The following is a 12,946-nucleotide window of genomic DNA, read 5'->3' on the forward strand; positions in this document are numbered from 1 at the left end:
AGCTCAACTGTACAGACTGGGATGTGTTATGATTGTTGTCTTCACCAAACTTTTGTAAATTTTAAACTTTGTTCTGCAGAAAGAAACCAGTGAGTTAAAAAATGGTCCCACACTGACACCTGCTGGAGGGAAAAAGAACTGCAGTGTGATTATTTTAGGAGCATTTGACAAAATACATTTACTCAGGTACATGTTTGAGGTACTTGTACTTTACTGTAGTACAGTTTTAAGTACTTGTACTTTACTGTAGTACAGTTTGAGGTACTTGTACTTTACTGTAGTACAGTTTGAGGTACTTGTACTTGTACTGTAGTATTTCCATGTGATGCTACTTTCTACATCTCAGAGGGAAATATTGTACTTTCTACTCCACTACATTTATTTAACAGCTTTAGTTACTTTTCAGATGCAGATTTGACACAATGGATAATATAACAAGCTTTATAAATACAACACATTGTTAAAGATGAAACCAAAAAGCAGTGTGTAGTCGGCTCACATTTCAGATGTCTATGAGTTGTTAACAGCTCCACCAAATACTGATTTTTCCCTCTAAACTTCTCACATGCTTTCATTTCAATAAATGTTCAAATGATCCAATATTTCAGCAAAAATCAAAGATTAGAGTGTGTTTGTGCCCTAATGCAGGAAAAAGGGCCCCATGACTTTTATTGTTGTCATTACATCAAACAACAAAAAATCTTGATATATTGTCCATCAGTGTCGATACATCTCCCTAAAGTTCAGTCTGACATATTTGGTATCTTTGCAAACTTTTAGATTCACAGTAGATTTTAGATTTTAGAGTTGTTCCTCACATGTGTTTGTCATGATGGATCCATCACCAGTGAAGTGGTTAATTAGGGATGTCCGATATTATCGGCCCTCCAATATTATCGGCCGATATTCATTTAAAAATGTAATATCGGGGATTATCGGTATCAGGTTTTTATAACCCATGTTTGTTCTGTAGGCTTCAGCATTTCCAAGCCTCCAAGAACGCAGCATGGGACGTTTACCGGCGCTTGATGACGTATAACAACAACAACACGCTAGACTCGTGGGTCTCTAACCGTGGCTAACCGTGGGTAACAAGTTCATAGCGTCCACCGCCATGTACACGAACATGCAACCAGAAACAAGGTTTACCTCCTCGTTGCCATTTTCTCTTTTATGCTTTCGGCGAGTCGCCTCTGTGACGTCACCGTCAGAGTCCGGTGGGTCCTATCTGGGTCCTATCTGAGTCCTATCTGGGTCCTATCTGGGTCCTACTCTGCTGGAGACACAACAGCTGAGAGGACCGAGTGAGAGGACTTCCTGTAAAGGTACAACTCTTAATTTCCGATACCGATATTACCGATACCGATATTTGCGAGGCTTTTTACACCAAAACTATTAGGTAACAACATAATCTCATACTGTTGAATTAACACATTATGCCTAATTTTATTGTGATGCCCCACTGGATGCAAACATAAATGCAACATGGCTTTCCACATGTAAACACTGTCTGTGCAAAATAAGACAACTTCAATTTAAGTTATGGAAATAAGTGTCAACATGGTACTGCCATATTTATTATGCTGCTTTGCAGTCATTGCAGATTACACATTTACTATCCGTAGGACACACTAGGAAATAGTTCCAAACCACAGACATAAGCCCCGTTTCTTGAGGCGGGACCTTTTATAGGAACGTCCTCTCACTCGGTCCTCTCAGCTGTTGTGTCTCCAGCAGAGTAGGACCCAGATAGGACCCAGATAGGAACAGATAGGAACCAGATAGGACTCAGATAGGACCCAGATAGGACCCACTGGACTCTGACGGTGATGTCACAGAGGCGACTCGCCGAAAGCATAAAAGAGAAAATGACAACGAGGAGGTAAACCTTCTGTTTGTGTGTTCGTGTACATGGCGGTGGACGCTATGAACTTGTTAGCCACCGTTAGCTATGGTTACCCACGGTTAGAGACCCACAAGTTTAGCGTGTTGTTGTTGTTATACGTCATCAAGCGCCGGTAAACATCCCATGCTGCGTTCATGCAGGCTCGGAAATGCTGAAGCCTACAGAACAAATATCGGTTATAAAAACCCGATACCAATACATCCCGATATTACATTTTTAAGTGAATATCCGCCGATAATATCGGACATCCCTACTCATAATACTGCAGTACTTTTACTGTAATGTGTAGCGATACTTGCAAAAACCGAATCAAACACAATTAAATTATTATGAGATATCATGGAGCAAAGATTTAAATTAAGAATCGTTAACATTTAGAAATAATCACTCACTGCTTCTTTAACAAATTTCAATTTATTTTTATTTTTTTTTCATGTATGAAGTTTTTCAGTGATGCAGCAAAAGATGGAAAACAGGAGTAAAAATCTAAGACTGAATCCACGAAGCCTTCATCATCATCATCATCATCATCATCACCTTTAAACATCCCTTTAAATCCAACAGAAAAAGATTTGATCTGAAACTAAACGAGCAGGAAGCTTTGACACCAACTGATTAAAACAAATATCTGTACAAAAATGAACCTCTAAAGAAAGAAAAGAGAACAAATCAGTTTATACTTTTAACAGAGCAAAAAAAAAAAAAAAAAAAGCCAAAAAGAAGATGATAGTTTATACATGATCCTTTTTATTGGCAACATCCATGTGTTTGAAATGTTCGTGTCATATTTATCACCACTTATTAATTCATATGTAAACACAACAACGGTCTCACTGGATTTTAATAAAATGAGCCAAAAACCCACAAAATGCAAAATGCAAAAAAAAATAAATTAAAATACACGAACGAATTAATGTTAAAAACGTACACTCAGTTTTCTTTTTTTTTTATATATCATGAGCTACATAATCTGACAACACATTTTTTACACATATTATAATGTTATAATGTTGAAAGCATTAAGATAATATAAATAAAATCTATTGCAGTTTAGCTACTTTCTATAATATTAACTATTCAACATGCATCATATACTGAAGGCTGAACATTTTATCTGCTTTTGTGTAAAGTGAATTCAGACATTTTCAAAAGTTCAAAAGGTGTATAAAGCATTTCACCCATTTAGATTTGAATTGTGGAGCTAGGCTTCACAAACTGTGTTTCAAGATTTCTGTCTAGATTTAATGGGCGGGTCTGAAAATACTATAAACCCGCCCCTGCTGCTGTAGGTGTATAAATACATTCAGCGCACACTACTACTACTACAGTCTACAGTTAGCCAGTTAGCTGAGTTAGCCGCCGAGCTAACAGCCGAGCTAACAGCCGAGTTAGCCACTGAGCTAGCCGCCGAGCTAGTAGCTGATTTAGCAGCAGAAAGCTCTCAGACCTAGCGTCCATGTTTCTGGTAGAGGTGGTGACTTTGATTGACAGGTGACACTTGGTAGGGGGCGGGGCTTCAGCGGACTCGGCGGGCACTCCCACAGCGTTTGGCAGAAGAGAAAAAGGTTGATTTTTACACAACTTTGAAGCCTAATTTCATATATTTGGCGATTTTTTAAATCATTCACATTTGGCAGGGTGGTTAACAACACACTTTTCTGTGGTATGTCAAACTCAGAACACATATTTATTCTTACTTTACACAGACTTTAAGCTAAGGTGACCAGATTTCTGAAATGAAAATCGGGGACATTTTCAATGCGGCGGTGAAAAATCATTAAATATTATCATTATGAAATAAAAAATGGGGACAAGTACTTTTTCATGTATTTTAACCAGCTTTTATTACACAAAAGGACCTGGTTAATAAATCTAAATATCAGCACCCACAAATATCATGTATCAGTAGCGCACAGCAGTGTCAAAAACACAAATGTAGAATACTTTAGAAAAAACATCTCTCTTCCAAAGTTAAGTGTCATGTGCAAAGACAGCTGCCAGACCAGTAGCTAGTAAATATCATCAAGATGTAATTAATAATAATTACCAAGTCAAAACATATGAGTATATTAATATTATACATGACTCAGGGCATCAGCTAATCAGATGGTCTGCATTTATAAATACTACAGTCATTAGTTACCCACACAGCCCGACACAAAATACAGAAGTTAGCCTAACACACAAAACTATCAACCATTGAATTATTATTAATTAATTTATTATTTTAACAGAGTCTCATGTCCCTATGCCTACAGGAAAATCATATGTTACCAAAGCAGTCTTCCACCTCCCCCTCTTCCAAAACAGGGCCACATACAATGTCATCACCTGGTAATCTCATGCTAACGTTAACGTTACAGCGTCACTAATGACAGATATGAAGACACTGTCATAATGTTAACGTTCACTGACTTTTATAACGTTACGTTAGGTCTTCAATTCAGATAAACCACTTACTTTAACGTTACATCACTTGTCTCACACACACACACACACACACACACACACACACACACACACACACACACACACACATACACACACAGCCAAGTCTACTGCCAATTCACACAAAATAAATAAGTTCATACACAACATACCATTTATGACCGCTGGTCTACTTTTCTTTCCTTTTTCCCGCCTCTAGATTGTTGTTGTTGACGCTGCTGCGTCTGGTCGTACGTCCTGATAACGTCTGTACGTCATACGACGTCTTCTCTGGCGATGCGTTAAATGGCTACCGTAATAACTGGGGTTTGAGTCTGCGCGCATTTTTCACCCATTCAGTGTCAAAATCGGGGACATTTTCGGGGACAGCTTTGACCGGGGACAGGTCACCCAAAACGGGGACTGTCCCCGGAAATCGGGGACGTCTGGTCACCCTACTTTAAGCTTTGCTCTGCAGAAACCAGTAAGTTAAAAAATGATCCCACACTGACTTCTGCTGGAGGGAAACAGAACTGCAGTGTGATTATTTTAGGGGCATTTAACCAAGTACATTTGGACAGGTACATGTTTGAGGTACTTGTACTTTATTGCAGTGCAGTTTGAGGTACTTGTACTTGACTGTAGTACAGTTTGAGGTACTTGTACTTTACTGTAATATTTCCTTGTGATGCTACTTTCTGCATCTCAGAGGGAAACATTGTACTTTCTACTCCACTACATTTATTTGACAGCTTTAGTTACTTTTCAGATGAAGATTTGACACAATGGATAAGATAGAGAGATACATAGCCTTTTATTGTCCCATTGAAAAATTCGTTTTCACAATTTGTCAAAAACCCAACCAAACATTGAACAATACACATACACACTGTACAAACACCACCAGACATTGAACAACCGACACATATATCACACTCAGGATAATATAACAAGCTTTATAAATACAACACATTGTTAAAGATGAAACCAAAATGCAGTGTGTAGTTGGCTCACATTTCAGATGTCTATGAGTTGTTAACAGCTCCACCAAATAGTGATTTTTCCCTCTAAACTTCTCACATGCTTTCATTTCAATAAATGTTCAAATGATCCAATATTTCAGCAAAAATCAAAGATTGGAGAAAAAGTCCAAAAACTGAAAACACATTTGTGTATCAGAACTTAGTTTTTTCTTCTTTCCTCTCCCATTAATCATCTCACCACCCCTCATATTTAACTGCTGACCCTTTGGAGGGGCCCCACCCCTAGGTTGGGAACCACTGGACTAAACTCAGACAGTTTGATTGACAGGACAGATGATCAGAGGGGCATAGTTTATACCACCATCATTTAGACAGGGACAGAAGTATGGGTAGAGTTTCTCAGTGAAGGAGCAGCCAGTAAAGGAGTAGATAAGAGCTGCAGCATCTACGTCATAAAAGGAGATCAGACCCTCCTCATAATCCACAAACACCCCCACCTTCTGAGGCTGAGACTTCAGAGAGAGACAGACTGGAGGATTATTACGAGCACTGTACTCATTTCCATTTCTTAACCTTATAGTCCAGAAACCATACTGAGGTCTAAGTGTGATGTTTCCCTTCCTGTTGATCGACCCTCTGGCCACTCCTAAATCCCAGTTAGTCTTCTCTTTAACCTGAACCTCAAAGTAAAATCTACCTGAAGACAAACTCTGCTTTCCTAACACACAGGGACAAGAAGAAAATCTCTTTGGATTGTCTGGGAGTTTCTTCTTCACATCACCATGTTGTACTTGTTTCCCATCATCAGACAGGATGAGTTTAGGATGTGCTGTATCAGGATCAAGAGTCACATTCACTGCATACTGCTGGACCCTCTTCAGCTCAGCCTCAAACAGCTTCTTCATCTGTTTACTGAACGTCTCCTCCAGCTGAGCCACAGCTTTCACCACAGTCCCCTCATATGATGGACGGACGCTGACCTCTGTCCAGTCTTTGGTGGGTGGAGCAGCTTTCAGGGATGGGAAGTTTTGGAGGAGGTGGAGGTGGTCTTCAGAGTGTGAGACCTTCTCCACCTCAGAGCTTCTGTTCTTCAGCTCAGAGATTTCCTGTTCCAGCTCTTTGATGAAGTCTTCAGCCTGTTTCTCTGTTGTTCTTTGCTTCTCTTCAATCGTCTCAATGAGCTCATTCAGGCTTCTCTCAACAGACTCCTTCAGAGCGGTGAAGACCTGAAGACCTTCTGCTTTCTCTCTGTCTGCAGCTTCCTCACTGAGGTCAACTGAGTATTTGATCTCTTGAATCTTCAGTCGTCTCTTCTGGATTATCTCCTGAATTTCAGCCTCTGTCTTCCCCAGCTCTGCCTTCTTTCCTTCATATTCTTCTTTCAGAGGAACTACATCATGTGTCTTGTGGTCTAAAACAGAGCAGAGCATGCAGACACATGTCTGGTCGGTCTTACAGAACAGCTCCAGAGGTTTATCGTGCTTCATACACATCCTGTCTTCCAGGTTCTCCACAGGGTCCAACAGCTGATGTCTTTTCAGACGTGAAGCTGTCAGATGAGGCTCCAGGTGAGTCTCACAGTAGGAGGTCAGACACACCAGACAGGACTTCAGGGCCTTCAGTTTGGTTCCAGTACAGACGTCACAGGGAACTTCTCCTGGTTTGGCAGCTTGTTGCTCTGAGCTGCTGCTGCTGGCTTTCTGTTGAGCTTCCTGTCTGAACTGAGAAACCATCTCAGAGAGCAATGTGTTGACGTGAAGTTTAGGTCTTGTATAGAAAACCTTGTTACACAGTGGACACAGGTACTGGTCATTACTGTTCCAGTGTTCATTGATGCAGTTTTTGCAGAAGTTGTGTCCACATGGTGTGCTGACTGGATTAGTGAACACATCCAGACAGATGGAGCACAGAAACTGATCTTCAGATAGCAGACAGCTGACAGCAGACATATCTACACATGTAGAGAGAAAGAAGATGAGGACGTTTTCATTGTATTTGATTGAAAAGAAAGATGTATGGTTACTGTTCCATTATAGTGTGTGATATTAGGTCAAACAATTTAGAATGAAACATGGCATGTTTCATAGGGGCAAGAGACACTTTCATCAAATTGCGCAATGAATAATCTTAACCTTTTAATCAGAACTGGCAAGCCCAGATAATTTTCCCCAAGATTTTCACAGCCAGTTTAAAGTCTTTGTTCACCTTTAATGTTGGACGTGTGCTGGTTTGTACAAACTACAGTCAGAGACTCATCTGCAGCTCTTTATCTAACAGCTCATTGTGGCTGTTTGTGCTTTTACTATTACTCAATACAATCTGATCCACTGATAAAATATCACAGAATATGTTCATATCTTGTTGTAGAGAAGAATTATTATTGAAGAATCTCACTGCTAACAAAGCTTTTGCTGACTTGGTGTTAAACACATTTTATTTCCTATTGCTGCTTCACAATAAAAGTGTCCTACTGGTTCACCATTGAAAAGCTTTTAATGTGAAACAGCTACAGGAAGTGAAGTGTGTCTGTAGGAAGTGATCAGTAAATAGTAAAAGATCAGGAAATAGCAGTGAAGCTAAACTCCAAACCACAGAGGTTCAGTTACACTTTACAAAAGTCCTGAGAACTGACAGAGACTTAAAAACACTTAAAGGGTTTTTTACTGAGTCTGTAAAAGCAGCTGCAGTTATACTGTAAACAATCTCACAAGTGTCAGTATGAAATGAAAAGAGATGAACTTCCTGTCTCCTATGTTAAAGCTGGTTGTTGAAACATTAAATATGATCAGTTGTACTCACCAGTGTTTGGCAGAGACTCTGCTGTGTTGTTGAGAAAGACTTGATGAACTCAGTTTCATTTATATTTGGACAGAAGTGGAGAGACTCGACTGCAGCTCTGCTGTCCTCTGATTAATGTTAAGTTTCATTTCTGCAGAGTGACGTTGAATCTGTCTGTCTTGTTTTTCCAGTGTTGCTCCTTCCTGTCATTAACAGGTTTATTATGAGATATCATGGAGTAGGTTGTATCTAACCGCTGGGAGGAGTTAGACCTGTGAAAAGGTGTTGCTCAGCTTAATATTGTGTGTTGAAAGTTGAGTTTTTACACATGGTAATAAAAAAACAAAAACAAAAACACGATGAGTTAGAGTTAACATAAAAGTTTTGCAACGATATACTGTTCCATTGAGTATAGTATGATGTTAATAATATATCAGGCAGAAAGAACAAACCCCTACTGTTACTCTAATACTTTAACTACATCACTCATAATACTGCAGTACTTTAAATTTCAAATACATTAGAAATAACCTAACAGTCGACTCAACCAAACTGTACCTTAGTGCGATGATTGTGCCACACATTACCTACTGTATAACAACCTGGGCACTGGCATGTAAGTCCACTCTAAAGTCTGTTGAAATTGCATACAAACAAGCTCTGAAAATTCTAGATAAAAAGCCCAACCCATACCATCATTGTGCCATCTTGAAGAAATATGAACTCCGGAGTTGGGAAAATATAATAAAATATGCAGACTCTATCATGGTCTATAAAATCCTCAACGGACTATTCACCTCCGTTAAAGGAATTTATAAAGAACAACACAACCAGAGCAAGATCCAGAGGTGACTGTCAGGTCCCATTTAGGAAAACAGTTTTTGGGCAGTCAGCGTTATCATATCGAGCGTCATAGTTATCTGTTACCATGGCAGCGCGACCAATGCTTGCGGCGGCCTCTGCTAACACCGAGAAAATAGACATTACAAGGCAAACATTAGTGACCAAAGCTTCTTCTCTGTCAGGCAAAGCAGTTAGAAAGAAGCAAATATATAATCGTGAGTTTCTGTTGGGCATTAGAAACCATTGCGCTGATCTCCGGCCGAGAAAGCAAGGACAACTCCGTAAGCTTGGTCTGCTACGCCTAGCCAACCCAGACCCAACGGCAGACCCGACGGCAGCTTCAGCTGGAGCTACCCAGAGAAGGACTCGCCAACGCTGCGACAGGACACAGAAACGAGGCAAGCATGGAGGAGTCAGCGCCAGGCTATGCGTTAAATGGCTACCGTAATAACTGGGGTTTGAGTCTGCGCGCATTTTTCACCCATTCAGTGTCAAAATCGGGGACATTTTCGGGGACAGCTTTGACCGGGGACAGGTCACCCAAAACGGGGACTGTCCCCGGAAATCGGGGACGTCTGGTCACCCTACTTTAAGCTTTGCTCTGCAGAAACCAGTAAGTTAAAAAATGATCCCACACTGACATCTGCTGGAGGGAAACAGAACTGCAGTGTGATTATTTTAGGGGCATTTAACCAAGTACATTTGGACAGGTACATGTTTGAGGTACTTGTACTTTATTGCAGTGCAGTTTGAGGTACTTGTACTTGACTGTAGTACAGTTTGAGGTACTTGTACTTTACTGTAATATTTCCTTGTGATGCTACTTTCTACATCTCAGAGGGAAACATTGTACTTTCTACTCCACTACATTTATTTGACAGCTTTAGTTACTTTTCAGGTGAAGATTTGACACAATGGATAATATAACAAGCTTTATAAATACAACACATTGTTAAAGATGAAACCATAAAGCAGTGTGTAATCGGCTCACATTTCAGATGTCTATGAGTTGTTAACAGCTCCACCAAATAGTGATTTTTCCCTCTAAACTTCTCACATGCTTTCATTTCAATAAATGTTCAAATGATCCAATATTTCAGCAAAAATCAAAGATTAGAGAAAAAGTCCAAAAACTGAAAACACATTTGTGTATCAGAACTTAGTTTTTTCTTCTTTCCTCTCCCATTAATCATCTCACTACCCCTCACATTTATCTGCTGACCCTTTGGAGGGGCCCCACCCCTAGGTTGGGAACCACTGGACTAAACTAGCTAACTGTATATAATACATGTTGGTCACATCCACATACACCATGCACCAGGAAAGAAGACTTCAGTCTGTGTTTGTGTCCTAATGCAGGAAAAAGGGCCACGTGACTTTTATTGCTCTCATTACATCAAACAACAAACATTCTTGATATATTTTCCATCACTGTCGACACATTTCCCTAAAATTCATTCTGACATATTTGGTATCTTTGCAAACTTTGAGATTCACACTAGATTTTAGATCATATAGTTTTTCCTCACGTGTGTTTGTCATGATGGATCCATCACCAGTGAAGAGGTTAATGAATCAATCATGGAGGGACACTGAAGCAGCAAAAAGACAAGTTTAAGGTAAATTACAACATACATGAAATAAAACAATGATATTATAAATCATAAAAGAATGTCTGTATTAATCATATCCTCATGGAAACAAGTTCACACTGTACATTACTGCTGAATATACATTTGTTACCATAATTAACTGAATCTTTTCATTTAAAATTGATCAGTTTTAGTCTCTAATCAATCAGCATCCTGGTATTGACTCAGACAGTTTGATTGACAGGACAGATGATCAGAGGGGCGGAGTTTTTACCACCATCATTATTACAGGGATTGAAGAATGGGTAGAGTTTCTCAGTGAAGGAGCAGCCAGTAAAGGAGTAGATAAGAGCTGCAGCATCTACGTCATAAAAGGAGACCAGACCCTCCTCATAATCCACAAACACCCCCACCTTCTGAGGACGAGACTTCAGAGTGAGATCGACTAAAGGGTTATTACAACCCATGTACTCATTTCCATTTCTCAAACATATAGTCCAGACACCATTCTGAGGGCTCAGTGTGATGTCTCCCTTCCTGTTGATCGACTCTCTGGCCACTCCTAAATCCCAGTTAGTCTTCTCTTTAACCTGAACCTCAAAGTAAAATCTGCCTGAAGACAAACTCTGCTTTCCTAAAACACAACCACAATCAGAAAATCTCTCTGAGTTGTCTGGGAGATTCTTATTCACATCACCACAGTTTACTTGTTTCCCATCATCAGACAGGATGAGTGCAGGATGTGCTGTATCAGGATCAAGAGTCACATCCACTGCATACTGCTGGACCCTCTTCAGCTCAGCCTCAAACAGCTTCTTCATCTGTTTACTGAGCGTCTCCTCCAGCTGAGTCACAGCTTTCACCACAATCACCTCATATGATGGACGGACGCTGACCTCTGTCCAGTCTTTGGTGGGTGGAGCAGCTTTCAGGGACGGGAAGTTTTGGAGGAGGTGGAGGTGGTCTTCAGAGTGTGAGAGCTTCTCCACCTCAGAGCTACTCTTCTTCAGCTCAGAGATTTCCTGTTCCAGCTCTTTGATGAAGTCTTCAGCCTGTTTCTCTGTTGTTCTTTGCTTCTCTTCAATCATCTCAATGAGCTCATTCAGGCTTCTCTCAACAGACTCCTTCAGAGCGGTGAAGACCTGAACACCTTCTGCTTTCTCTCTGTCTGCAGCTTCCTCACTGAGGTCAACTGAGTGTTTGATCTGTTGAATCTTCAGTCGTCTCTTCTGGATCATCTCCTGAATTTCAGCCTCTGTCTTCCCCAGCTCTGCCTTCTTTCCTTCATATTCTTCTTTCAGAGGAACAAACTCATGTGTCTTGTGGTCTAAAACAGAGCAGAGCATGCAGACACATGTCTGGTCGGTCTTACAGAACAGCTCCAGAGGTTTATCGTGCTTCATACACATCCTGTCTTCCAGGTTCTCCACAGGGTCGATCAGCTGATGTCTTTTCAGGCCTGACATTGTCAGATGAGGCTCCAGGTGAGTCTCACAGTAGGAGGTCAGACACACCAGACAGGACTTCAGGGCCTTCAGTTTGGTTCCAGTACAGACGTCACAGGGAACTTCTGGTTTGGCAGCTTGTTGCTCTGAGCTGCTGCTGCTGGCTTTCTGTTGAGCTTCCTGTCTGAACTGAGAAACCATCTCAGAGATGAAAGTGTTGATGTGAAGCTCAGGTCTTATGTTGAAAACCTTGTTACACATTGGACACAGGTACTGGTCATTACTGTTCCAGTGTTCATTGATGCAGTTTTTGCAGAAGTTGTGTCCACATGGTGTGCTGACTGGATCAGTGAACACATCCAGACAGATGGAGCACAGAAACTGATCTTCAGATAGCAGACAGCTGGCAGCAGACATATCTACACATGTAGAGTGATAGAAGAGAAAGACGTTTTCATTGTATTTGATTAAAAATTAAAGTTGTGCGGTTAATGTTACATTATAGTGTGTGATATTAGGTAAAATAATTCAGAATGAAACATGGCATGTTTCATTGGGTTAGAGACACTTTCATCAAATCGTGCAATGAATAATCTTAACCTTTTAATCAGAACTGGCAAGCCCAGATCATTTCCCCCAAGAATTTCACAGCCAGTTTAAATTCTTTGTTCTCCTTTAATGTTGGACGTGTGCTGGTTTGTACAAACTACAGTCAGAGACTCATCTGCAGCTCTTTATCTAACAGCTCATTGTGGCTGTTTGTGCTTTTACTATTACTCAATACAATCTGATCCACTGATAAAATATCACAGAATATGTTCATAACTTGTTGTAGAGAAGAATTATTATTGAAGAATCTCACTGCTAACAAAGCTTTTGCTAACTTGGTGGCAAAATACCTATTTCCTGTTGCTGCTTCACAATAAAAGTGTCCTTCTTGTTCATCATTGAAAAGCTTTTAATGTGAAACAG

The 12,946-nt window shown here is 40.3% G+C and overlaps 2 protein-coding genes across 4 annotated transcripts; both read right to left on the reverse strand.

Moving 5' to 3' along the window:
• Positions 1–5,624: 5,624 nt before the first annotated feature.
• LOC133999656 (E3 ubiquitin-protein ligase TRIM39-like) lies at positions 5,625–7,265 on the reverse strand. Its single transcript, XM_062438917.1, has one exon. It carries the CDS (start codon positions 7,263–7,265, stop codon positions 5,625–5,627), a length of 1,641 nt encoding a protein of 546 aa, XP_062294901.1.
• A 3,481-nt stretch (positions 7,266–10,746) lies between these two features.
• LOC133999737 (E3 ubiquitin-protein ligase TRIM21-like) lies at positions 10,747–12,394 on the reverse strand. Of its 3 annotated transcripts, XM_062439041.1 has the most exons (3): positions 12,133–12,391; positions 11,723–12,099; positions 10,747–11,653 (listed from the first exon to the last, which is right to left on the reverse strand). In XM_062439041.1, the coding sequence occupies exons 1-3, from the start codon at positions 12,389–12,391 to the stop codon at positions 10,754–10,756; spliced, it is 1,536 nt and encodes a 511-aa protein (XP_062295025.1). In that variant the 3' UTR covers positions 10,747–10,753. The 3 variants fall into 3 exon arrangements, with proteins under 3 accessions (XP_062295025.1, XP_062295016.1, XP_062295033.1); XM_062439032.1 differs by having other exon boundaries at positions 10,747–12,131; positions 12,165–12,391; XM_062439049.1 differs by having other exon boundaries at positions 10,747–12,394.
• Positions 12,395–12,946: the final 552 nt, after the last annotated feature.

Source organism: Scomber scombrus, chromosome 2, assembly GCF_963691925.1.
Source record: "Scomber scombrus chromosome 2, fScoSco1.1, whole genome shotgun sequence".
Taxonomy (NCBI): domain Eukaryota; kingdom Metazoa; phylum Chordata; class Actinopteri; order Scombriformes; family Scombridae; genus Scomber; species Scomber scombrus.

Coding starts and splice junctions, on each gene's coding strand:
- LOC133999656 (XM_062438917.1), bottom strand. CDS start 7,265: ATGTCTGCTGTCAGCTGTCTGCTATCTGAAGATCAGTTTCTGTGCTCC.
- LOC133999737 (XM_062439049.1), bottom strand. CDS start 12,391: ATGTCTGCTGCCAGCTGTCTGCTATCTGAAGATCAGTTTCTGTGCTCC.